The sequence below is a fragment of the Rasamsonia emersonii genome (assembly GCF_000968595.1).
Source record: "Rasamsonia emersonii CBS 393.64 chromosome Unknown ctg1118621759990, whole genome shotgun sequence".
Taxonomy (NCBI): Eukaryota; Fungi; Ascomycota; class Eurotiomycetes; order Eurotiales; family Trichocomaceae; genus Rasamsonia; species Rasamsonia emersonii.
The window spans coordinates 136091-162194 of NW_013563297.1; the positions used below are offsets into that span (position 1 = coordinate 136091).

The 26104-nt window shown below is 51.8% G+C and overlaps 9 protein-coding genes across 9 annotated transcripts; 2 read left to right on the forward strand and 7 right to left on the reverse strand.

Moving 5' to 3' along the window:
- Positions 1 to 413: 413 nt before the first annotated feature.
- On the reverse strand, positions 414 to 2681 carry T310_1453 (Acetylornithine deacetylase; the record flags this gene model as incomplete). Its single annotated transcript, XM_013475710.1, has 1 exon — positions 414 to 2681. The coding sequence occupies one exon, from the start codon at positions 2679 to 2681 to the stop codon at positions 414 to 416; it is 2268 nt and encodes a 755-aa protein (XP_013331164.1).
- Positions 2682 to 3763: 1082 nt separating this feature from the next.
- On the reverse strand, positions 3764 to 4944 carry T310_1454 (uncharacterized protein; the record flags this gene model as incomplete). The annotated part of the gene is made up of 2 exons (XM_013475711.1): positions 3764 to 4776; positions 4929 to 4944. 2 exons carry the CDS (start codon positions 4942 to 4944, stop codon positions 3764 to 3766), a joined length of 1029 nt encoding a protein of 342 aa, XP_013331165.1.
- Positions 4945 to 6896: 1952 nt separating this feature from the next.
- Positions 6897 to 8941, reverse strand: T310_1455 (Translation factor guf1, mitochondrial Precursor; the record flags this gene model as incomplete). Its single annotated transcript, XM_013475712.1, has 2 exons — positions 6897 to 8160; positions 8220 to 8941. 2 exons carry the CDS (start codon positions 8939 to 8941, stop codon positions 6897 to 6899), a joined length of 1986 nt encoding a protein of 661 aa, XP_013331166.1.
- Positions 8942 to 9579: 638 nt separating this feature from the next.
- On the forward strand, positions 9580 to 10273 carry T310_1456 (Mitotic spindle checkpoint protein (Mad2); the record flags this gene model as incomplete). Its single annotated transcript, XM_013475713.1, has 4 exons — positions 9580 to 9586; positions 9642 to 9787; positions 9867 to 9922; positions 9985 to 10273. 4 exons carry the CDS (start codon positions 9580 to 9582, stop codon positions 10271 to 10273), a joined length of 498 nt encoding a protein of 165 aa, XP_013331167.1.
- A 279-nt stretch (positions 10274 to 10552) lies between these two features.
- T310_1457 (uncharacterized protein) lies at positions 10553 to 11831 on the reverse strand (the record flags this gene model as incomplete). Its single annotated transcript, XM_013475714.1, has 5 exons — positions 10553 to 11116; positions 11152 to 11160; positions 11212 to 11263; positions 11383 to 11544; positions 11719 to 11831. The coding sequence occupies 5 exons, from the start codon at positions 11829 to 11831 to the stop codon at positions 10553 to 10555; spliced, it is 900 nt and encodes a 299-aa protein (XP_013331168.1).
- Positions 11832 to 12640: 809 nt separating this feature from the next.
- On the reverse strand, positions 12641 to 17141 carry T310_1458 (C-x8-C-x5-C-x3-H type zinc finger protein; the record flags this gene model as incomplete). The annotated part of the gene is made up of 10 exons (XM_013475715.1): positions 12641 to 12733; positions 12789 to 13457; positions 13518 to 13759; positions 13812 to 14218; positions 14270 to 14841; positions 14910 to 15012; positions 15193 to 15988; positions 16032 to 16195; positions 16253 to 16434; positions 16491 to 17141. The coding sequence occupies 10 exons, from the start codon at positions 17139 to 17141 to the stop codon at positions 12641 to 12643; spliced, it is 3879 nt and encodes a 1292-aa protein (XP_013331169.1).
- A 1180-nt stretch (positions 17142 to 18321) lies between these two features.
- T310_1459 (Golgi transport protein Sly1) lies at positions 18322 to 20694 on the forward strand (the record flags this gene model as incomplete). The annotated part of the gene is made up of 4 exons (XM_013475716.1): positions 18322 to 18361; positions 18433 to 18655; positions 18727 to 19109; positions 19289 to 20694. The coding sequence occupies 4 exons, from the start codon at positions 18322 to 18324 to the stop codon at positions 20692 to 20694; spliced, it is 2052 nt and encodes a 683-aa protein (XP_013331170.1).
- Positions 20695 to 21340: 646 nt separating this feature from the next.
- On the reverse strand, positions 21341 to 21901 carry T310_1460 (uncharacterized protein; the record flags this gene model as incomplete). Its single annotated transcript, XM_013475717.1, has 3 exons — positions 21341 to 21385; positions 21526 to 21667; positions 21810 to 21901. 3 exons carry the CDS (start codon positions 21899 to 21901, stop codon positions 21341 to 21343), a joined length of 279 nt encoding a protein of 92 aa, XP_013331171.1.
- Positions 21902 to 25267: 3366 nt separating this feature from the next.
- T310_1461 (FHA domain protein) lies at positions 25268 to 26104 on the reverse strand (the record flags this gene model as incomplete). Its single annotated transcript, XM_013475718.1, has 1 exon — positions 25268 to 26104. A coding segment is annotated over one exon (837 nt), but the record flags the coding sequence as incomplete, so codon positions are not given.

Below are 26104 nucleotides of genomic sequence, written 5' to 3' on the forward strand. Positions count from 1 at the left end.
CAATAATAAGTGAGCGGGGAGTCGAGTCAGAGTCATTGATGGATGGATTGATTGATAAATGGGACGAGTCACCTGACTCCCCGAAACCCTTACTTTTACTAACCCTTAGAAGGGAGATGATTCAACTATTGTGTTTTTGTCTATCTCACAGAAATTCAGGTTCAGCGAAATTTCCTCTAGTTTTCAATTTCAAGTCTTTTAATGAATGAAGTGCAAGTGCAACCAGATTGCAGGGAGCGTTCTTTTTTTTTCCCTCTCCTTTTCTTCTTCTTCTCTTCTGATCCACAGAACGCTATTATACTTCGTTCGTATGTACTCCTCTTCCAGAGTGTATTTATGATATGATATATAGAGGTATATCAGGTATATACAGTATATACAAAGCAACGAAAATTTTATGTTATTAAGTGGTTCTACCCACAAAACTCCTTAATCAACTCGACCAAAACCGCCTCTGTCTTCTTGACACTTTCCACATCGACATATTCCTCCTTGGCATGAAGACCCGCACCGGCCGGACCGAAGACGATAGCAGGGACGCCGACCTCGCTCAGGAGCGCGGCATCGCACCAGAACGCCAGACTGCCGACAGGAGGGCGATGCCCCAGGATGGGCGTTGCGATCGTGGCGGTCTTCTGCACCAAGGGATGGTCGGCGGCCAGTTTCTGCGTTGGACGCGACAAGGTGATGCGCGGTTCGGCGTAGCGGAATTCGGGCTTTTCCTGTGCGATGTTCGCCAGTAATGTCTTCATGTCGTGCAGGATCGATTTCTCCGTCTGACAGGGAATCGTGCGGAATTCAATCGTCACCGTGCACTTGGCTGGATACGACGACGGTTCTTCGCCGCCTCGGATCAGCCCACAGTGCAGCGAAGCCGGACCTAGTACGTCGTCCGTGGGAAGGGTTCGCTGATAGGCCTCCAGTGCACTCAGGAACCATCCGGCATGGAGAATCGCGTCGACCCCCAGCGCAGGTTGCGAGCCATGCGCAGCGACGCCGAGGATGTCCACTTCGACCCAGACGAACCCCTTGTGAGCGACAATGAGCTCCAACATGGTCGGTTCCGGGATCACAGCAGCGTCGGCCCGCCATCCTGCGTCGATGATATCCTTCGTCCCCAGAGAGGCATCTTCCTCGTCCGCAACCGCTGCAAGGATCACGTCGCCACGCAGCGACTGACCACTGGCCTTCACGGCCAACATTGCGCTCAGGGCAGCAGCTAAGCCTCCTTTCATGTCAAGGCTGCCTCTTCCTACGACCACTTGACGGTTGTCTTTTTCAACAATCTCACCAGACAGCGGATCTCGGTCGTAGCTAGCTAGACTGACCGTGTCTGAATGGCCGTTCAGCATCAACGACTTTCCCCCGCCAGTGCCACGAAGGACTCCGACAATAGATGGACGGCCGGGTGTCGTTTCAACGCGGTGGTTCTCGATCCCTCGGTGCTCGAGCCAAGCAGCTATGTAATCAGCAATCCTGGTCTCACCAGCTCCGTCTGAGACTGAGAGCGTCGGGCTGGACGAATCGATTCTGGTGAGTGTCTGCGTCAGAGCGACCGGGTCGTCGAGCGACACATCCGCAGGGATCGGGTACGAGCGAGGCCCTTCAGTGCTCAGCAGAACCACAACGGCGTCCTTGTTCAACGGCACTATCGTCTGCTGCGTCGAGGCCAGGTGTCTCAACGCAGCAAGGGTGGCGCCTCCACAGGGCCCAGCCGCCACAGACTGGGACGCTAGGTATTGAACAGCACAGTGGCTTTCATAGCAAGACACCGTGACGCTGGCATCCACAAGCCTGCGTAGATAATCCCAGGCGGTGATGGACAGGGTCCCGCAGCACATTCCATCCATGATGGTGGAGGACGTTTTGATCGACACCGACTTGCCAGCCTTCAAACTCTGGTATAGGCATGCTGCTGTGTCCGGCTCTACTGCGATAACAGCAACGGGTCTGGGACGGGATTTGCAATGCTGAGCGACAGCCTGTGCGAGAGATCCCACTCCAACAGGAGTCGTCATGACAGTGCCCTGCAAGCCCAAGTCCGCGAGTTGCGCTTCGACCTCGTTCAGCATGGTGGAATAGCCTTCGACGATCCAGGTCGGGATCTCCTCGTACCCAGGGAAGGAGGTATCTTGGACTAGGAGGCCGCCCTCGGCAGCATTGGAAGCCTGAGCAGCCTCCTGCACGGCTCGATCGTAGTCCCCATTGACGACGTGGACGTGTGCGCCTTCTGCGCTGATCTGGCTTCGGTAGTTCTCATCCACTGACTTGGGAACAAATATGTGCGCTTCCAGCGCGAGGATTTTCGCCATGAAAGCGACTGCTCTCCCATGGTTTCCATCCGTGGCAGTAAACAAGGCGATTTGTGCTGTTTTCGTGCTCTTCGACAGTTCTTCCAGGCTCACTGTTGGCGGCAGTCCGAGTCGTGATGTTACAGCTTGGAAAACACCCCAGGACGCTCCCAGGATCTTGAAGGAAGGCAGGCCAAACCGGTTGCTTTCATCTTTGACCAGGACCGCCCGAACGCCAAGTTCAGCCGCAAGACCAGGGAGTGAGATCAAGGGTGTTGGAGAGTAGTTTGGCAGACTGCGATGGAATGAATCCAAGCCCGGTACGCGGACAGGAGGGCAAGTTTCGGAGGCTGCAGCGGCGTTGAAGTAGATTGGTCTTCGCGTAGACATGGTGAAATTACCTGGCGAGCTTGCTAGTACCTATGGGTATGTCAACTTGATATTCGGTTCCAAAGGCGGGGTGATTCGCAAGTTGATTGACCGCGGGTTAAGAAGTAGGTCCATGTCTGTATATACGTACTACAGCCTTTATTCTGGTTCATGCCGTTAGGCCTGTATGAATTGAATTCTGCCAAGCCTTCTCTTCCGAAGATTTGGATATATAATCATGCCAGACAATTGGCTATTGACGTCTATAGCAAGTGGAGGAATGGCGGTGGTCAAGCTTTGGGATAGCCGAGCGCCTTCCCAGAACATGCGCCTTCCACGGACAAGCAGGATCAATGCACAAAACCTTTGCCTCTGCTATAACAAATCAACTTTTTATTGTTGCACATGAACATACTTGCATCTTAATAGGAGATATGGAAGGCATTGTCGTCGGAACTCAGGTTGCCTGACAGCCCGCATTTCTGAGTGAGGGTATTCCTACAAGCTTATCCTTCTACTCCGCAGAATATCGGACTTGAGATAAGACCTCAGATAAATGGCAATCAGGCAACGAAATATCCAACCTTTGTCTTGTCTGTACATGGGAAAAATCAGAAGAAGAAGAATAGATACATCATCCAAGATCCCGCCTCCAGGTAGCTAGCTTAATTACAACCCAAGTCTGCGCTCCGCTTCGCATATACGCCGATGTAGATCGATCGATGGACTGTCTTCCGCATCGCATCCTTCCGGAGAAGAAGCCTGTCGAGACCATCCCATCTGGACCTCAAGAAGAGAAGAACCAACATAAAAAAATAAGACCATAAATAAAATACAAGGAAATAAAACAAGATCAATCAATCTTTTTTTATTTTTTTCTGCTCCCGACAAACTACTTCACTTCATGTGCATCGGAAAAGGGACTCTGCGATCTTTCGATGGCAGAGGCACCCCCGGCCGTGTTGGAGACGCCCCCGTCGAGAAGTCTCGACGAGCCCGCGCTGGCCCGGTGACGATGGATGGAATTGGACTTGCTGTGATGGCTGACACGGGCCGACGACACTGCGGTGTTCGCCGTGGAAGACTGGTCAGCGAAGGGGCCTTCACCCACGGCGGGAGCGTTGACGACCGGGGAGGTTGGGGGTCAACCGGCGGGTGGAAGGGTTGGAAACACGACTTCTCCGATGATGCCCAGATGCAGCGTCGTCATCACTCTCCTCGTCGGAAGAGCTGTCAAAACCCGAGTTATTGTTGTCAAGCCGACGAGCCCGAGAGTGGGACGCGGGCGACACCGAGCGGCTACTGCTGCCGCTGCTGGAGGAGTCGCTCGCTTCCTCTTCTTCCGACACGGTAGGCACCTTGGCTTTGGGCCGTTTGACGTCCACCGGTTTAGCTACCACCGAGCGGGCGACAATGGAACTGCTGGCCTGCGCTTTGTTGAGCTGAGCCTGCGTGATGGCAGGCACCGCGGGAGCGTCAGATTGGGTAGTGGTTGTGGTATCGCTGGCACTGGTGGAAGGTCTGACGGAGACCATGGCGGCCTTGGTACGGAGAGCTTGCTGCGCCGGGACCGGACTGACGACGGCGTTGTTGCGGTAGATGGTGGTCGCCACGCTACTGCGCGCCAGGCTGGTCGCGATACTGTGGCGATCGACCGTCGACTCGGTGAACCGCGAGTCGCGAAGGTCACCGGGCATGAAGAAATGCTGGTCTTGAGAAGCACCGGGAAGTGGAGGGACGGGAGGAACCAGCGTCCCTGGAGTGTCTGGAGCGGAGCGATTTGTCACACCCGGAATGTAGGCGATCTGGATGACGTTGGAGGCACGCGTGAGGACGGTCGAGGCAATGGAAGCCATCGACCTCGTCGACTGGCGCGCTTGACGGAGGTCGTTCTTTTCCTGCTCCACCTCCTGCCGCTTCTTCCGGATGACGAACCACCAAATGAGGAAGATGAAAATGGCAACAAAAGCAAGACCTCCAATGACACCTCCAGCAATGGCACCCGCATTGCTCCCTGAGCTCGAGCTCGCAGCCGGAGTGGGCGTGGTCTGCGCCGGCAAACAGGTCACGGTCGCGCATTGGTCGCACGAACGGCTGATGACGGCACACGTTTCACCTGGACTGCAGTTACACTGCGGAGGGGAATCTGGACAGGAGACGCAGCGCCGAAAAAGCGAGCGCTCAGAGAACTCTTTCAGAACTGGACAGAGGGGGGAAATGATCAGCCAGAGTGTCAAAGAATAATCCTCCGAGAAATCATCGACTTACCATTCGGAGACGCCATGATGAAGGTGATCGGATGGGAGGAGGAAACAGAAGGATAAGAAGCGAAACGTCGGAAGCGGAGGAACAATCGGTCAAATCAATCAATCAATCAATCAATCAAAAGGCGTTCAAAGAAGCGTTGGTCGTAAAAGAAGTCGCAATGGGGAATTCAGACGGGCCGATCAACGGCACGGAAGCAAAGCAAGACACAAAGAGCGTAAGAAGGAGACGGAAGGTAGGAGACGTCAAGTCTTCTCTACTCCGGGAACAAGGCAGCGAACACGCGATAGGGCCCCGATGTCGTCAACAGAAATCAGGCTGCAAACGAATGAACGAGGTCGACGAAGATGAACATGGAGAAAATGTCGGCATCCAGTCAGGACAGGGCGATCGCAAATCAGGTGGCAGGGACCATTGTCCTTTTGGCGGCGTCAGCACGAGTCCAGCAGAGAGAAGGGCGATGAGCGCAGGGCGGGACGGCGGTGACAATGCGTACCCGCGAGGCTGGAGGTGGGTAAGACGCAGGGGATGTGTTCACTGCCAGCGTGCACAGATTCGCGAAATGACCGACAAAGGCGACGCCCTCAGGAGTGTATTTGGGACAGCTCGGGGGCAGCAGGGAGGAAGACAGGAAGAAAGAGTAAAGGAAGAATACAGGGAGAAACGAGCGACGGGGAGGAGAGACTGATTGATGATTGTTATGACTGATGCCGATTGCCCAGGGGAGCAAAAAGAGGAGGGAGCAGCACGACGAGAGGGCGCGCGGCTCGGGAAGCAGCGCCTGCCGTTCCGGGCAAGGCGCTTTCCCGGTTTAATTAAAGGCAGAAACGAACCCCGTGACCGGCAGGCGCTATCACCACGCACCCGCCGCGAGCGATACGCAGCCTCGCTCCAGCACGGCAATCCTCCCCGATCTGCATCGATCGCCGCGTTGCAAACTCGATAGCAGAGTCCAGACCCGCGGGTTTCGGACGGCTGCAGCACGGCTGCAAGGCGTCCGCAGTATTACTCTGTACGCTGGCATGCCGGGTGCTCTGTACCACCGCATTCAGGCCACCAGCTTCAGGTTACATGGGTGCCCTGGCGGATGCCACGTCAAGAAGCGCCCTGTTCCCATCTGGTTCTGGCCGAGCCCCGCTACGGCTTAGCGTCTCGGCGGAGTTGACGTGGATGCAAATTTACTCGGTACGGAGTACGATGGCGATGATGATTATGGTATGCGTCCGTGCCGTGGATGCCCCAGGCCGCAATGCCGTTCAGGCAGAAACGGTCACGGGTCTCGACCAGCTGCCAGCCTGCCACATGACATGACAGCCCGGTCCTCCAATGCAATGCAGGAAAAGAATTCACTGCGGGTCCTTTGTCTCCAGTACAGGCTGGTTTGCCCCGGCGAATTTCAAGACAGACTCTATCCCAAAATAACGCAACCGGTTGAGACAAATACCGAATGAGAGTCAGGCACTGTATACCCATCGGAGGGATTGCAATATGCATGTGCTTTCTTTTCTTTCCGGACGGACTGACTGCGCCACATCCAGTTGTCCTGTTGCACTGTACCAGCAATAATAATAGATGACGCATCCAGAGGGTATATTTATTCACCGTAGGTACAGTACACCATATCCATATGCAGGTAGCATCTTCATTCAATACTATCAGCGAGCTGAACGAAGCTGCTCAATAATCAACCATTCGCTGTCACAAAGAAAACAACACAAAAGACATATCATATTCTTCCCCTTGACTGAGACACTGCTCGCAGCCTCTATATAGAAGTAGTCCAGTTTACCTGTCTGCAAGTCCCTATCCGTATAAGACATTTTTTATTTCCCATGTGGTATCTTTCGATCTTTCTTCCTATCTAATGTAATGTACTGTACCTGCAATGACGCCGTCCATCTGATGCGAGAATAATACAAGAGTATACATGGGTATATATAGTACAAAGACAAAAAAAGAAGAAGAAAGGGTCTACTTCGCCAGAAACGCCTGGTACGCTTTCTGGTCAATAATCACATTCCCAATCGCATTCAGTCGCTTCCGCCCTTCCTTCTGCTTCTCCAGGAGCTTCTTCCGCCGCGTGATGTCGCTGGCGTGCAGCTTGGCCAGCACGTCCTTGCGGTACGGCTTGATCGTCTCGCGCGCCACCACCCGTCGGCCCACCGCTGCCTGGATGATGATCTCGAACATCTGCCGCTCGACGTGCTCCTTGAACTTGGTCACCCACTGCCGCCCCAGTCGCTCCACCTGGCTCGCGTGTACCATCCGCGAGATCGCGTCCACCGGCTTCTTGTTCACCAGCAGCTGCAGCTTCACAATGTTGCTCGCCTTCCAGCCCGAGTCCTCGTAATCCAGACTGGCGTAGCCTTTCGTCGATCCTTTCAGCTTGCCGAAGAAGTCTTCGACCAGCTGGCCCAGCGGCAGTTCATACTTCAGGATCACCTGCGTCGGGGTGAAATACTCCAGGCTCTTCTGGATGCCCCGGTTTGCTTCACACAGTTCGATCACCTTGCCCAGGTACTCGTCGGGAAACGTAAGCGTGGCCAACACGTACGGTTCCTGGATCTCAGCAACCTTGTTGCGGATGGTCTCCTCGTCCGGAAAGTGGACGGGGTTGGTGATGATGCTCTCTTTCCCATCCTTGTAGATAATCTTGACCGGGACAGTCGGCGGAGTGATGATGATGCTCGCGCCGTGCTCCTGCCGCAGTCGATCCTCGAACACGGAGCAGTGCAGAGTGCCCAGGAAGCCCAGTCGGAAACCTGCGCCCAGTGCCTCCGACGACTCCTTCTGCACCGTGACACTCCGATCATTCAGTATGAGCTGGTTGATGCTGTCTTCGAGATGCTCGAAATGGTTTGTATCGACCGGATAGGCCGCCACAAAGACCATCGCCTTTGGCTCTTCGAACCCGGGAAGCGGTTCCACCATCCTTTCACAGCCAGCCTTGGTATACGTGTCTCCAATCTTGGCCTCCTGGATTCGTTTCATACCCGGGTTGAAGTAGATATAGCCCACTTGCCCGGCGCGTAGGACCGTCTGAGGTGTCTGTTCAGGGTACATGATCCCGACTTCACCCACATAGTATTTGAGACCAGTAGCAAAGGATACCACCTGATCTCCCGCGCGAACCTCTCCATCGAAGATCCGGACAAGAAGGATCACACCTTTGTAGGTGGAATACCACGAATCCACGAGGAGCATGCGAAGGGGTTTAGTCTGGTCGCCGACGGGTCTAACAGCAACCGATAAGCATGTGGGATCAAATCAACAGGATACAGGTTTGTGACTCACGCTGGTATCTTCTCGATAACTGTGGGAAGCAATTTCTCGACATTCAGTCCCGTTTTGGCGGACACCATCACCGCATTGTCCGTGTCGATCTCAAACGAGTTTCTCATTTGCTCGAGGGCACGCTCCGGTTCTGCCGAGGGAAGATCCACCTTGTTGATGACGGGGATGAGTTCTAAGCCCTGGGCGAAGGCCAAGTAGAAGTTGGCAACCGTTTGCGCCTGCACTCCCTGGCTCGCATCCACCAGGAGCAGTGCCCCTCCGCAACTGGCGTAACTGCGGGATACTTCTAGGCGGAAGTCGACGTGGCCCGGCGTGTCGACGAGATGGAGGAGATAGTCCTCGCCATTGTGGTTGTATAACATGGTGCATGTCTGAGCCTTGACGGTAATTCCGCGCTCCCGCTCCACGTCCAGCTTGTCGAGGACCTGCTGGTTTTCGCCCGGCTGGATGACGCCGGTGAGTTCGAGCAGCCGGTCGGACAGCGTGCTCTTGCCATGGTCGACGTGGGCGACGATGCAGAAATTGCGAAACCGCTCGATCGGAATGGCCGCAATCCGTTGCTCGAGTTCTGATACCACCTTGGGACTTTGCGCGTGCCGCGCGACAGAGGTGGTGAAGGATCGGATCCTCTCAGACGAAGAAAACGGAGGTTGGAGCAGCCCGCAGGTCGGGCGCCTGGTCGATGTGCTCAGCCATCGAAGCGCTCGCAGACATCCTCGCATCGGGATATCGGCATTGAAGAGCAATCAATGCACCACAGGCGTCGTGTGATGTCGTGGCGTTGGCGACTAAAATTTTGGAGGAGCTGCGGCTCTGCGGCGGAGAACTTGCTGGGCCGGAAGATCTGGATCAATTAATTGCTGGGGCGACTATCGCCGTAAACAATCCGCAACAACGTCAAATCTCTCCCTTCACTCCAGCTGTGACAGCACCACAGTTATTTTACCAAGAACAATCTCATCAAGATGTCTTCAGAAAAGGACAAGTCGAAAGTGCACAAATTATCCCTGAAAGGTAAAAACCAGCAGTCTAGGTTCGAGATTCGACGGATGCGCGGGGACTGACGGAAGAGAGCAGGGTCGGCCAAACTGGTGGCAGAATTCGTAAGGACGCCTCCAAACTCACTGTATGCTTAGCTACATGCTGACGGAGAACAGTTTGAATATTCGATCAACTCAATCCTGTATGTTGTCGAAGCAATTGTTTTGCAATGGCTCGTGCCAACTAACTGCCTGCCGTACAGCTTCCAGCGTGGTGTTTACCCTCCGGAGGATTTCACAGCGTGAGTGTTGCAAAGCCCCCTCCCCAGAGAAGGACCCTACTGACGATATCTGCTAGTGTGAAGAAATATGGACTCAACATGCTTGGTTCGTTCCGCGCCTCTTGTCGATAATTCCAACGATCTATACTGACCCATCCAAGTCACGGCCGACGACCAGGTCAAAGCCTACATTAAGAAGATCATGTCGCAGCTCAACAAGTGGATGATTGGAGGGAAGATATCCAAGCTTGTCGTGGTCATCACGAGCAAGGAGACGGGGGAGCATGTGGAGAGATGGGAATTCAACGTGAGATTGAGACGGCACAATGGACGTGGGCTCCTGGGCTAATCTGCCGGTCTGAATATAGGTCCAAATTTTGGGAAAGTCATCTCAGAAGGGACCTTCGCGGAAGACTGTGGATAAAGAGAATGCCGGTCCAGGGTATGTCCAAAGCGAAAACCAGACGCGATTGTCGCATAGCTGACGGACTTGCGAAATCCCAGAGATGTGGACCATGCAGCGCCAACGCAGGAAAAGACAGAGAAAGAGATTCAGGAAGAGATCCAGGCAATCTTCCGACAGATCACGGCGTCTGTGACCTTCCTTCCCGTTCTCGACGGGGACTGCACCTTCAACGTCCTCGTCTATGCCGATGCTGATTCGGAGGTGCCCGTCGAATGGGGCGACAGCGACCCGAAGGAGATCAAGAACGGCGAGAAGGTGCAGCTGAGGAGTTTCAGCACGAACAATCATCGGGTGGACACGCTTGTCAGCTACAGGCTTGCTGATTGATTGACGATGATGGAATATTGTCGGGATTGTCGGGAATTATTGTCTCGATTTCAAAGCGCTGGGCGTTATGGGATGGAACTTGGCTACGGTTAATAATGTGTTAGTAGTATGTAATATTCTATTAGGTCCATTTCGGGTATGTTCGTCATGCAATATGATGGATTGAAGCAAGCGCATGAACAGGATATCAACAACATTTATAAAATCGAAAAAAGCATAAATAAATAATATAATACAAGCCTTCAACGACTCGCTCCGCTCGTAATATATAATATTTACCTATTCCACGGCAACACATCCCTCTCCGGAAAACCACTGATCATCACAACTCCAGCCATCCCAACAAACCAGCCTCTCGACGACAGGCTCCAAGCCAACATTAACAAAGACGCTCTTCTCGAGGCCTTCCGTCCAGCCCCGTCTGCGCCTCTTGGACATGAGTTCGGGACCGACGCCGTAGAGATCCTTCCTCCAGAGGCCGATGCCGCTCTTCTCCTCGCCGGCAAACAGCGACGCGGACGGGGTCACTTCCTCGGGGGGGTTGATGCCAATCAAAGCGACCCTGTCGTGATTAGTGAACCCAATAGCAGGAAAATGACACTCCAGGAACCGGCGACGCTTGAACTCGTGCGTCACGACAGTGATGCGGCGCGGGTAGACGCCCGTAACGAGCCGGAATCGGAGCAGGGAGAAGATCACGTTCTGGTAGGAGTCTGTTGCGTGGGTTTCGGCGAGAGTGAGGTCGTTGAGTTTGTCTATCATTTCCTTCTTCTTCTTCTTCTTCTCGTCATCGGCAGATGGAGACAGAGAAGAGAGGAAAAATCCATTTTCTCGCGCGAGGTTCTAGAAGTTCCGGATCTTAGCATATATGTACATACAATACATACCTACTATTAAAAAACAAAAAAGTATACTTATGGGTGTATGGGTATACTTACAAGGTAAGACTCCCCCTCGCTCAAGTCCGTCCTATCCTTTTTCGTTGGACCTCTGATATATATTCAGTCGATCATCAGTAAAATATCCAATCGACAACAACAAAAGCCAGCGTTCGATTAACGACATATCAAACAAGTGGACATGACAGGATAAAAAAAATGAAAACTCACCCTGAGAAAACCAACAGTGCATTACATTTACCTGCATCAGCAACATTTGCTGATGATGAAGATGAAGAAAGAACACCAATCGACGACAATAACTCCCGAATCCCAGCCTTCACATGCTCAATAAATGTCGGCGTTTCGCCCTTCTGGAATGGTTCGATGAGCCTGTAGAAATACATAAAATAAATACGTGTGTTGTGTGAGTCAAGTTGTGCATGTATATATAAATATACAATATTCCGTCTTGTCAATCCCCCATGCGAACTCTTTCTTGCTTTTCTTTTTTATTTATTAAAAAAAAAAAAAGAGTCTGTGACATTGTGTACGGAACTTACGTACCACTCATTTTCGTCAAATCCATGGGTAGGTCCACCGAGGTAGATGGCGTGGCAGCAGACGATGATCAGATGGTCAAACGTTGATGATGAGCAGCATTGCTGACTTGGCGACATTTTTGTCGCTTTCCTACAGCTAGCCTAGCCAGCTGGTTGGTTGACTGAGTGGGGAAAAAATGATAAGTGACTGAGCCTGGCTGGAACCTTGTATAGGTTAATTTTCCTAATTGTAGCAAGCTTGTTACGTCGTTGAGGATGTTACGAAGTAATAATAATGTTGGAGGACTGGCGATTACATAAGGCAATTTCCCATTCGACCTCGCTGGCAAACTACATACGCATACTTATTAAAATCGCGAAAAACCTTGAGTTTCAATGTTATGCAGTATCATAATGCATTAATCTGTACCTCTGTGAAATATTGTACACCTGACCAGACAAAGTAATCAAGTTCTCCGGACGCTGCATGAGTGGAAGAACAAAAGAACAAACACATGCAAATGAAAATGCAGAAAACAAACAACAACATATAGTCATAAGGTTAACCCCCCAATCAGAAAACCAGATATAGACATAGACAAGCACAACGTAACGACAAAAATGAAACGCCATGCTTGACACCAGCAATAATGCACCGACAGACGAAAACTCTAGGACAACAAATCGCCCCCATGCTATGCAATCCCAGTTGGTGTAAACATGCCCCGATTCAACGCCATTGCATTACAGACGAAGGACCATCTACCCTCCCTCCAAATAGACATGCACGATTGCATGCATGACTATGACCGCTAACCGCAATGAAACTGTGTAGAATGACGATTCGAAAATATGTGAATAATCGAAACACCGTAAAATCGAAAAAGGAACAACATTTGGGTATCACAAGAAAGAGGCAAGGCGATACAATCTCCGCGCAGAGTCTATCAATCGAGGGGATCGTGACGGAAAGTGCAGTCTTCACCCTTCAGACATTTGCCTTCACGCCAATACCGACAGGGCACCGAGCCAGCTTTGGGCTGCAGAAACGTTAGTCTTGTCGCCATCTTATGAAATACTGCGGTGGCAACTTACATGTTTTTTCGCCTTTGGGTCCACATACATCTTTGGTCGCTTGCTCTGTCTGTCGTCAGGAGTACCATCACGCCCTCCCATCTCGCGCAGTCGCCTGCGTTCCGGATCCTCATACACCTGGTTTTGAGGTTGCGCCTGTGCCTGCGCCTGTGCCTGCGCCTGTGCCTGCGCCTGTGCCTGCGGCTGAGACTGCGGCTGAGGCTGGGAAACCTGTTGACTGTTACCGCTGAGTTGCGATATAATTGCCGCGAGATTGGGGGGGACAATGGGCTGCGACTGTGGGATTTGCGGAAAGACTGCTGGTTGCTGCATCTGCTTCTGTGCGTTGAGGATTGAAAATATGTTCTGAAAATCAGTAGATTGGGACGCTGGAGTTGAAACTTGTGGCATCTGGAAAGCTGCCTGTTGTCCCTGCTGTTGCAGCTGTTGTTGTTGCTGCTTTCGCTGTTGCAGGAACATATTAACGGTTCTTTCAAGATCCGACATGGAGGCTTGTTTAACGGGCTGTGGGGGCGGAGTAGGCTGCTGCTGAGGTGTCTTCTGGAGACGTTTAAGAAGTTCGAGGATATCAAGTTGGCCGCTCGGCATCGCCGCCTGCGGAGGTGCCGTCGTTTGAGGAGAGGATGTTGACTGAGGATTCATCATCGCGAAGTATCGGGCCTCACGAGCCTAAACAGATTGGTTAGTGTATAGAACACTCGTTTAAAAGCAACAATATCGCCAACTTACCTTGACGTGGTCGCCTGGCTGACCGAATGCGACTTCTTCGGTCACAGGCTCATCTTCAGCAGGAGGTGGTGGCTCTTTAGGAGACGGAGGAATGTCTCCGGGCGATGTATAGAATACCATCAATGTAGTCGCCTCACGACGTTCTTGTGCCTCCTTCTCGGGACTATCCGGCTGCAGAGTGCCTCCACGCTTGACAAAGTTTCTTATTCGATCCTCGTACGGGAAATCGTCGAAGTCGATTTCTGGGAAAAGTCAGAAATAATCAAAGAATATATAAAAGACCGGGAGACATACCAGAAGGCACTTCATATTTGCGCAACTCCTGCTCATTAACCATTTCTTCTTCCTCATCCTCCACGTCAAGGTTCTTTTGCATCTTGAGCACACGGCCTTCTCCTTTAATATCCCCGACACCGCGTTTCAGGCCATCGTTTGGACCGATCTCCTCTTCAGGATCGTGCGTAAACAGACGGACTTCAGTAAGACAATCATCAGGCTTCCAGCTGACTCTCAACTTGCGTCTTGCTTCCTTGCGAAGCCGCTTTTGACGCTCCTCTTCTGTCTCTGGAGGCTTGTTCTCAGCTGGTTTCGCAGATGAGGATTCTTCTGACTTGCTAAGACCTGCGAGAATATCCCCAAAGGACAAGGTAGGCTTAGGTGGTGGCGGTGGTTGGGGAGTATCCTTTTTCTCGGCAGCCGCACTGTAATTGTCAGTAAGGACAGAGAAAAGACTGGGGAACTTGATAACATACGTTGCCTTCTCCTTTGCAGCGGCGGCAGCAGCAGCTCGTGCTGCGTTTGAAGTGCCAGGCTTTTTGGATGCAGAGGCGAGACTGTTAAAGAGACTCGTCGGCTTCGGAGCAACGATGCTGGCTTTGGGGCGGGCCGATGCAGGAGCAGTTGTAGACGATGTTGGCTTAGCCTCCGCAGATCCTTCAGGACGCTTGGTAGCGGCCGTGTTGCCGTTGCCAGGTTTCGCTGCAGAAGGACCGTTTTTGACCGTTGATGTAGTCACAGTCCGTTTTGTCGCAGGAAAGCCATTGCTTTCACCTTCGCGCGGACGTTTTGTTCCGGCCACAGAGTCCGATCCGGACGTATCATTTGTAGATTCAGAAGCCGAATTTTTGCTAGGCTGCTCATCTTTGGCAGATGCTGCCTTAGAACCCTCCTGCTTCCTCTTGGTCGATGCAGCTGCGTTGTCGACAATTTTCTGGGCAAGGTCTTTCACGGGCTGACTTCCCTTTTTGATGATTCTGGGTAGAAGCTTCATGACATTGGTCTTCTGAAGTACGTCCTCATCCATGGTGGTAAATTTTGCGAGTAACTATGATTTTGCTACGATTAGCTCAACTCTTGTTACGCAAAGTTACGTTAATAGTTTTTTTTATTTACCTTGAGGATATTGACGGTCAACACCCCGTCGTAATCGGATGCCTGATGTCGATCGAGAAGAAATGAATACAGGGCGGAGACTGCTATTGGGTGTTCTCCTAGTCTGCTCAGAATGAGTTAGTATCTTGATCAAAGAGGTCCATACGTGGACCCGGGTCTTAGCAGATTCATCATTCGCCTCGAACGTGGCTTGTATTAAGTCATACAGCGCAACGAAGTCTGAATTGGTGACGCCAGAAAGCTCCTGGCGGATACCAACCAGTGTCTGTCCACGCCAGCTAACCGCACATGTTTACCTGCGAAGGTCCGCAATCCTCCAACACCTAGGATATATACTTGACTTGTATAAGCCATCGGTGTGATAGAAGATAACGTGCCTTTACGGGTAGTGAATAATTCCTTAAATGCGCTGGTTATCCACGCCAGGAGGGTTACATGGTAGTAGTTCTCAATTCGCTTCAGACTTCTACAGCCATGACGACGGCGACGACGATGATCTGCTAAAAAGGTGAGGGAATCAAACAGGAAAAGGACATACTTTTCAACGATGACCGGGTGGCCCTTCTCTAGAGTGGTGCGCACGACCACATCCATGACGTGCCGTTGCAAGACGACCTTCTTTTTCAGTTCCGCGGCTTTATCGTTTTCGGACTTGTTTTCTGCTTCTTTCATGGCCTGACTCTGCGTCTTCCACTCATCCCTTACGGATTTGACAACATCTTTGAACGCTACCAGAGCGCTCTTAATTTTTTCAACATTTGGTCGCCTGTTACGGGGTGCCCATACAGCTTTCAGAGCGTCGTATTCAGCGGCTCCTTCAGGGTTATCGGGACGCGTAGGTGGAAGAGGAGAAGGCTCTTCTTGAACTTCAATGTCGGACTCTGAGTCATCCGAACTGTCACTATCCGAGTCTGAGGAAGCTGATTTGGCGTCGGCTTTCTTCGAAGCGGCTTTATTCGCGGTCTTTTTGGGCTTTGGTTGTGCCGGCTTTGTCGGACTAGCTTTCTTTTTCCGAGGCGTAGTCGCCTTCTCCGGTTTGGCGGCTTCGGGAGCCTCTGGAGCTGCGTGTACTGTTAAACCTATCCCGAAAAAGCAGTTTGAGAGGATGGCGTTGAGACTCACCTTCCGGGCCGGGAGCTGCGGAGACAGGTACAACTACTTGCGGAGCCGTGTCTGGTACTGAAGCAGGTTGAATCTGCTCAGTTTGCTGTGAGGTAAGCGGCTGCGATGTAAACTGGTCAACTTGTGGTAAAGCCTCCAGGTTCTCATGATAGCCTTGATAGTTCCTAATGCAGGCGAATTAGCAATCATGGAAGAGAATTAAATTCTTCTGTGAAACTTACTTTGAACTATCTGGGCGTTCGTAAGTCGACGCTGCCGGGTTGTAAAATAGAAACTCATTCTGGGGCTCGACCTGAGACTGCGTGGACGCAGGAGGTGACGTTAGGAATTGGGGATTGATGGTTTGTTGATACGAAACATTCGAATTGGAGTCCAAGTAGTTGTTTGGGAAATTGACAGAGTTCTGCTGATAGGTGTTAGCATGGTCTCCCATACCATTACTTTCATGGATTGGCTTACAGAAATGCTGTCCTGGTACTCTGCTGGCAAGATATATTGATGATTGAGCGGTCGTTGGACATTATTAGGACGAATGGGGACCGGCTGGTTGGGTGAAGGACGTGGAGCAATGTTTTGAAGTGGTGGCCGGGTGTATGTTTCCGGAACAGAAGGAGCATGAGACGTCTGATAGTAATGATTCGGAAGAGAATAGGGAGAGTGGTAGGACAAATTATTCGAGGGACTTAGAGACGGAGAATTGTAAGTCACCTGTCCCTGGGGATAGTGAGGTATCTGATACTGGCGCTGCTGTGGAATAGCGTAGTTCTGCGGCCCAGGCGACATCGTAGGCTGCGCCAAGGCCGAATTTTGGTGCCATGACTGGGGAGCTGTAGAGAAAATGGCCTGATTATGCTCCTGCTGAGGTTGGAGATGGTTTTGCTGCTGTTGCTGGGGTTGCTGTTGTTGTTGATGCTGCTGTGTGAAAATTGGATGGTCCCAGTTGATACCCAGCGGTTGCTGCTGTGGCTGCTGCTGCAACAACTGCAGGGGGTCCGGCCCCGACGAGTACAAAGGGTCGATGTGGTTCCAGTATTCAGGGGCCAGAGAGCCTTGTGCTACTGAGGAACGGCGCACATCCGGCACATTACTCTGCGGTGCTGACTGCTCCATGGCTGGATGCTGCTGTCGATCGACCAGATGTATATAGAACGGACAGAGTCACGTGCCACGGGGAGCACGTGTGGATGCCGAGTTCAGGAACAGCCGGTGCCGCTTTAAGACCGCAAGCAAGCCAGTTGCCGGAACGCGGGTGGAGCTTATTCGCCGGCATCCACCGACCGCGTCGATCGTGGCAATAGTCAGCCGGCAACCGGCCACTGAAGGCTGCGCGTGGCCTGCCAGCGAATGAGTCCGGTAAATCCTGCACCCAAGTCACAGCACTGTACAAGAGAACCCGCACAAAAGCGGCAAGAGGTTTTCTTTCACTGGCCAGCGCTGGCTAAGAGCTGCGTGTGCCTTAGGCGCCGAGAACGAAAATTTGGGTGCGCAGGCCTCTGTGCCCCTTCCCTTCGAGCGGGTCGCGTCCAGGTTCCGAGCGCTCTCCAGGTGTGCTTGTCGCCCTTTAGAGAAGAACCGGGGACACTGTTGATGCAAGAGCTTCAAAAAAAAAATCTCAAATACACCGGCAAGTACAGTAAGCAGCAGTAAAAAAAACCCAGTGGAATCCGATCTTCCTTCAACGCCTCCTCTCTCTCCGTGTTTTCCCACTTGTCTGTCTTTTCCACCACCACGGACCTGCCCGCTTTCCAGGAGTAAGAAACCGTAGAACTGCTGAAGAAACCTCTCATGTTCCGCCGCTCTCCGGCGGCTGAGCGTTCTCTAACTTGCCTTATAGGAGTAGGGAAAGGGCTCTAGTACGAAGAGCCACAGTCTCGCTGCCTGCTGGCAGCATAATCATTCGCTTTACGGAGGGTAGTGAAGGCTGGGGGTTGACGGTCGCGGAGAGACAGAGAGAAGGAAGGAAGGAGCGGCTGCCTGGAGGAAGGTTCTGCTGTTGTGTCACTGCGCCCGTTTGGGCCTAGCGTTGGCACATGACGTCCCAGCCACGGGTTGTTTGCTGTGTTTGGCGGCTTATGTCAGCAGAGCCCGCCATTGGCCAGAGCTTGTCGGGGCGGATGCTGCCAAGTGGATGGATGATGATGCCCCGACGGCGTGGATGGCCATCTTGCTGTATGGGGGAGGGACGGGCCTGTTCTTGACCTGGATCGTTGAGTCTGCAGTGTCATGAGCCTCTCTTCCTGCGCAACAGTCGCATTGATCTCCTGAGCGGATTTTGGACCTGCCGTTCGCCATGGCGTCCCATGCCATGTCGCTGCGGGACCGTCAAGTCGGTAGGTTGTGCACCACAGGCTGCTTCCATTTCCTGGGAATCTTCGTCGAGTGCTGACCAGAATTGCGATAGCTTCTATTCAGAAGATTCTCAACCTGAATCATGATATCCAGCCCGCTGGCGACTCCCACCACGATGGGACTGCGAACGGCCTCATTTCCCACTCCACCCCCATCTTGAACGAGGATGGCGACCCCATATGGAAGGTGTTGGTCTTTGATAACATGGGCCGCGATGTTATCAGCAGCGTGCTGCGAGTTAACGACCTTCGCGCGTGGGGAGTTACGATTCATCTGTATGCGACCTTGTTGACGTGGAAGATGCTTTTGTTCACTCCGACGTTCCTGGCTAACCTCGAGATGCTAGAAACATCAACTCTCCACGGTATCCCATCCCCGATGTCCCAGTCGTCTACCTTGTTGAGCCGACCCCTGCCAATATCCAACTCATCACGTCCGACCTTTCTCGAGGGCTCTACTCCCCCGCATACGTGAATTTCCTGTCCTCGGTACCGCGTCCACTTCTGGAAGACTTTGCCTCGCAAATCGCAGCGACGGGTACGGCAGAGCATATCGCCCAGGTCTATGACCAGTACTTGAACTTCATCGTTGCCGAACCAGATTTATTCAGCTTGGGGCTCGGCAATGACTGCTACTACAAGATCAACAGCGCTCAGACGAGCGATGAGGATCTGGATGATATCGTGGATAAGATTGTTAGTGGGCTGTTCAGTGTGAGCGTCACAATGGGTATGGTCCTGGTTCCTTTTTCTCTCTTTTTTTGAGAGGGCTGGCAACTGATCACAGAATTGTAGGAGCCATCCCAATCATCAGATGTCCCAAAGGAGGGGCAGCAGAGCTAATTGCGACGAAACTGGACCGCAAATTGCGGGATCATATACTGAATTCTAAAGACAACCTTTTCTCAGGCAACAAGCGCCCAACTCCTGGGGTGCCTGCGTCACGGCCTGTCATGATCATTGTTGATCGGAATGTCGATCTCGTCCCTATGCTTTCCCACTCGTGGACATACCAGTCTCTCGTCCAGGACGTTCTCAAAATGCGTCTAAATCGCATCACTGTCGAGACGCCGGTGGATGAAACGAACCCCGCCAAGGGAATGACGAAGAAGTCGTACGATCTGAACTCGAACGACTTTTTCTGGAAGCGCAATGCTGGCGTCCCCTTCCCCCAAGTGGCGGAAGATATTGACGCGGAACTAACGCGGTATAAGGAGGACGCGAACGAGATCACCAAGAAGACGGGCGCGTCATCAATTGAAGACCTTCAAAACGATGCCAGTGCTTCTGCACAGCACCTGAAGGCCGCCATCACGCTCCTGCCAGAGCTGCGTGAGCGCAAGGCCATTCTCGACATGCATATGAACATTGCTACCGCTCTTCTCAAGGGCATCAAGGACCGTCAGCTCGACAACTTCTTCCAGCTGGAAGAGAACATTGGCAAACAGTCCAAAACGCAGATCCTGGAGCTGATCAACGACCCGAACAAGGGCACGGACCCGACAGACAAGCTGCGACTGTTCATCATCTGGTTCCTGACGACGGAGACGGAGTTGTCACGGGCCGATCTGGCAAAGTTCGAAGAAGCCCTGACGCAAGCCGGCAACAAGGATGTCAGCTCGATCGCGTACGTCAAGCGCGTCCGCGAGATCACGCAGATGACAATGATGACCAGCGCGGCGAGCGGGGCGCCCCAGCAGCAATCCTCAGACCTCTTCCGGGGATTCTCGTCTCTCTCCAACCGACTGACGGACCGGATCACGTCAGGCGCGCTGGGGGCCAACTTCGACTCGCTCATCTCGGGCGTGAAGAATTTCCTCCCGGCGAACAAGGACCTGACGCTGACGAAGATCACGGAATCGATCATGGACCCGTCCTCGGCATCCAGCTCGGCGATCGCCAAGACGGAGAACTATCTCTACTTCGACCCTCGGAGCGCCAACGCGCGCGGCGCCATGCCCCCGACGTCCGCCTCTCGGTATGCCCAGGGCGGGTCGCAGATGCCCGGCGGGCCCGGCAGCGCCGGACCAGGAACGGGCGCGACCTTCGGACAGCGCCGGCAGGCCTTCAACGAGGCGATCGTTTTCACCGTGGGCGGAGGCAGCATGGAAGAGTACGGCAACCTGCAGGACTGGGTGCGACGGACCAGCGGGCAGTCAGGCGGCGGCGGCACCAGCGGAGCCGGCGGGAGCAGTGGAGGCGGGGCCTCCTCGGCGGGCAGCCCTCGACGACGGGTGGTATACGGCAGCACGGAGTTGATGAATGCGTCGGAGTTCCTGACCGATGCACTGGCTCGATTAGGCAAGGAGAGCTGATACTTCCGCAATAAAAGAAAACAAAAGGGTTCCGAAGCCCTCTCTCTATCTTCCTTCTTCCTTTTTTTTTATTATAGTATTTAACTGTAAGGTTATCTTATCTGCTACATCTACCTACTCAGTAGTCAAGATAATAGACCCCTTTGTCTTTTTCTCTTTATTTCATGTTCATTTCATTCCATCCCATTTTACTATCAAGAGTAACAGAAACGAATAGCATAACCGTCGGGTTTGCTACTATGTTATGTTATGCTATGCCATGTTGATGTTTAAAAAGAGAGAGATATGAGGATATGAGGTAGAGCAGAAGACTACAGACTGCAGTGTGGACGATTTAAGTAGATAAAGACTAAGAGTACGGGATAGATAAGACTACGATTTATCTGGATTATATATATATACCTGGTAGATGGGTGGATATCTTTCTTGATAGATAGATAGATATACCTAGTATGAGATGTGTATGGATGAGATGAGATGAGGCTGCAACGCAGGACTTGGAGTCAATGTTAAGTAAGTAAGTAAGCCCTAACTAACTAATATATAACAAACGAACGGATATGTGTGTCCTCGTAAAACCTCTATATAGTCATATAACGACCGACCCAACGAACGAACGCCTTACATAGTACTCCGTACTCCGTCCTTACTCCTTCTTGTAAGACCCTTTGCTCATCGCGCGCAATCTTACCTAGGCAATCTAGGTAAGTATCTCTTTGGGGAAATAAAATCGACAGAATAGTGATAGCACAGCCGAACTGGATGACTTGTCATCCTCCTGTAAGACTACTGTCCTCCGGCTTCCCCCGAAGGTCCCGGGGAAGAGCGCACAGAGGAGCCGGGCGTATTATTCATGGATGAGGACGATGACGATGACGCATATGGATCACGCGCCGTGGTTGTGGCGGGATAGCAGTAGTTGCAAGGCAGGGTACGGAAACCGGCACCCTTGCAATGGCGACAGATATTCATTCTGTACAGCAGAAAAGTTTAGACGATCCCAATACACAAATACGTGCATGCAACTAAGTTCCAGTGGGGTCTACTGACCCGAAGAGAACAGTGAAACATGTATCATGATGAAAAGTTATAGGTACCGGCAGCACCGAACTCACCTTGGAGGATGACCAGCACACATTTGACAGTTCAAAACACGTCGTCCACCAATGCATTGGTGGTCCACGTCTTGAGAGGGCCCAGAAGACATGATAACGGTAGGGCTAGGTAAAGAAACGCAGCAATGGAGTAATGGTATAAAGTACTGGTAGAAGAGGCAAAAGTTCTTGACGATTGCTCTGGACAATGAGTTCAGTCAAGCACGAAGATCTATGATGGATATGGATCCAGTCGGAGATTTTTCCATCCGCCTTATTCCTCCTCATCTGGATGGCTCCACGCTGTATTTATACTTGCGTGCTGGACCTGGCTTGCAGTGCAACAGCACCCAACTTCAGCCCTAATTATATCGTGTGCGAGCTGGAGACATGACGTCTTCGAAACGCTGCTGTGTTACAGATCCCAGATGCAAGTGATTTATCCTGCGCCAAGATCGTGATTTCAACAGCTTCAACCTGAGAGATCTCGGTTAAGCCATGCTTCGACCAATACCTTGTGCCTTGTGCATACACAAACCTGCGCACAATTGATCAGCAGGACATGTCCGAGACAAATCCATTGGCCTCGATCCCCGACTCCCTTTGGATTTTGATTCGGCCAAGTCCGCGCAAGATGTCTAGTAGGCGGTGAGGCCGTGGACTGTAGGTCAGCCTTATTTCCGGGTCCATGTGGCTGGAACAAGGTGCCTGGGATCGGCTGCTGCAATTACCCATTGCATCAATTCGTGGTAAACGGACGAAAGTAGTAAATAAAACGGTCTATGCTTCAAGGCAAAGCATAAGAGCGATACAGAAGGATCCCTGCAACCTCCCGTGAACAACGTCGGATAATTAAAGAAGGTTCGCGAAGGTTTTCATCGAATGAGGAAACAATTGCACTGAGACGATAGCTGATAGCTGCACGAGTCATGAGGTGACTATGGTCCCAGGAGCGACCTGATCAATGGAGGCGCCTCAATTCTACCCTCTGGGGGTTCTGAATGGATGACAACCACTAAAAATGAGTTATTTTGAGATGTCGGGTCTGTCGCACAACCATCATACAGCCCGAACACATCATGATCACATATCTCACCGCTCAATTCACTGTTCATGACAGGAATCAGCTGACTTCAGCAGTCTCTGGACCAAGCTCTCGGGCTGACACAGCAGATATATCAGGCGTGAAATGAGCCAGAGTTTATGCCGTTCTCGGTACTGAAGGATCCTGTAGTCCAACAAGACGAGGGTGGGATGCTGACAAAGCGCCTGTACAGAAATAGATCAGAGGGCTTGGATGCATGTGAGTGACCTGGATTGTGCGTTAAATCAACCCCCAAATTCTTCGCTAACAGTGGAGAATAACTTATTGGGAGTCCCATCGACAGTGATGACACTAAGCTTTGAGGTCTATAGGAAAAACCAGGAAGGAGCGATAATGCCCAATGTAGCGGGATTTCCTTATGAAGATTTAACCCGCAGTTGATGGGACGCAAAGGCAACTTTGCGATCCCAAACCAAGACCATTAGGTATCTTCACACGCGAACGACACTATCGAGGGGCGTAAACCGGTCGTGGATATGCATGTTGTGTCAATTCACGGACGTCATGTATGGAACTGATGAGAAAATAGAGTTTAGAATGACATGCGTAGATAAGGCAACCGGTGTATGTACTTACTCGGTAAAAAAACGCGTCGTCAGGCAACTCGCCCGTCCCCTCTGGAAAGAGGAAGGGCAAAAGACGAGACGAATATGCACGAGGGACGGATTCGAGCGGATTACAGACATATCCACCACCTGGTCTTCGTGTCACAAGATGCAGCGTTGCAATGTGCATAACTGGGTCGCTGCAGGTATCCGAAAAGCCGGCGAATCGGTACCGGGAGGTATTCCCTCTGTGCTGGTCGTATTCGGGTAGCCATGAATTTTCAATTTTGCTCGTGATTGTATCCGAGAAGTGAAGAATACCTCCAAGGCTGGAAGTTTCGAATACTGTAGCACGTTGCAACTCACTCCCGCGAGGCAGCCGAAGGATGATGGCAGCAAAGTAATAGCTGCAGACGGCATCAGAAGGATCTGGTTCAGAATGGAATGTTGAGCCACGGGCTAGCAAATTTCGACCCGGGACACGAAAGGACTACACATCACATCTTGCAACGTTAGTGCTTGCTAGGACGTTCACAGGATCAATTATGTATATACAGTACCTGCTAGTGATGTCTTGATTCCCAATGTCCCGATGCCAGGCGGCTCGTCGGGACAAATAGCCCTTCCTGCAGTGATTCGCACGTTGTGTTGCTGGCGGTCGGCGGCCTCTAGTGGCCAATTACCACATCTCGAGCTGGAGCAAAGGTTGGGTCTGTGACTAGAGATGCCTGTCATCAATTAACACTTATTGCCCGATGATCAATTCTCGACACGGACACGGCTGGCCTGCGAAACGAGACCGCTACACGCTTTGTGCGCATTTTTTGGCATGGCGGTGATGGACGCCTTGGGTGAGGTTGGGCTTGCTAGAAGCGCTGAGCCCTCACAGGTTAGTAATTATTTGAGATTGGACTGATACTAGAACGAACCTTATTAGATGCCAGTGCTGGAAAAGCGCACGCTCAGAACCCAATGTCCGAACAAGGGTGACACGCCGTGGATAAATTGATTGACTGATCGAGGGTCTTTCAGGCTTGTCGGGAGAGGGCAATAGCTTGAACGTGCGCGTGATCCAGAGGAAGGAGCCAGCGGTCGGTGTCTCACGGGACCCGAGTGATTGCCTTACGCGTTGCGATCGCAGATTACGATCACAGATCTCCTGTGGATATCTTTCCGCGCAGATGAAAACTACTATAGATCAGAATCACTACAGCCACACATGCTCGATTTCTCATGGATCCGTGTCATTATAGCAAATCCGTATGCCTAGTACAGAGCTCGTTTTAAACCCGCTAAGAATACATAAAGAAAGCAACGGACCAAGAGAAGGTAGAACAAGAGGGATACAAGTGGGTTCATATCGGGAAAGACGGAGTAGAAAACCCGGAATAAAATGATGGAGGGGGAAAGATTCAGATCGGATGGCTCCATGAGGATTAGACCGTACATTGCAGCGAGAATTTGAGCTGACTGACAACCCTCCTCCTGACCCTCACCTAGAAATTAATATCGTAGTAGAAAAGCCTTCCAACGCCATATAACCCTAAAACGCAGAGGTATCATTGCACAGATATCTTTGGTGGCAAGAATAAAGGGAGACATTCAGCAAGGAGATGAATGGAGAGGGGAAACAAGGTCACATGTACAGAACTCCAAGCGGTTCCAGGTCATGGATCAGTCCCAAGTCGACACCATAGCATCACGTAAATTAAACTTGCTGAAGGATGGAGATAGCATCGATTCTAGTGGTGGCATCAGCAGCAATTGGTACTCTGATGCGAAAATCAATCCATCATCCAAGGCAGGAAACCCAATATTGTGCAAGTAATCTAATCAAAGAAATCAGGAGGGAGAGATGCCAGAGTAGCAACGGTGGCAATGCTACCAACAACTGCGCCCATGACAGCAGTGGCAGCGTACCGCATGAAGTTACCACCACGCTCTCTCGCAGTCTTCACACGCTTTCGTCGCTGATCCGCTTGTTTAGCATCGATATCCGTAGGATGAGCGGGTTTAGGCTCAGTCTGAGCCGGGATCTCCGTCAGCTGAGATTCGGAAAGGGCTGGACCCTGTATGACTGGTCGTGGCTGAGCATCTGGAAAAGAACTATCTTCCAACACAGCCGTATGATTGTCGAGGCTGCTGGTGTTCGAGACCGCCATGTCGGCTTCAAAGTCAGCAGCCTTTCGTTTCAACGGGTTTGTCTGCGCGGATGCATGACATTCCCCTGTAGACTTCTCCACGATATCGGAGATCGAGACGCGCGTTGTGCTCACGGTATGTTCCAGGTTCGGCTTGTCGCTCCTGTCTGTCAGATGAGATTTAGGTCGGATGAAATCAGACCCCGTGACTTGTCCACGAACGTTCTCAAAAGAAGGTGAAGAGGGAGGGTGCACGAATTGGCTGGAGACACTCGCAGCTTTTTCACTATAGTGATTAAGATAGCCTTCGGAAGATTGGTGTGAACTGAAAGCAAACGTCTCATGAGCTGCATCGGCATAGGAGCTAAGATTGTTAACCAACGCAGCTTGTGGAAATGGAGGAAATGATAGCTGCGGAGGTTGACCGGATTGCTGGAGGGCAGACCATTCCTCAAACGTCGGTGTGAATGAGCCATAAGGATAGCTTGATAGTGGTGCATTTGACGTCTTCGCCATGGCTTTATC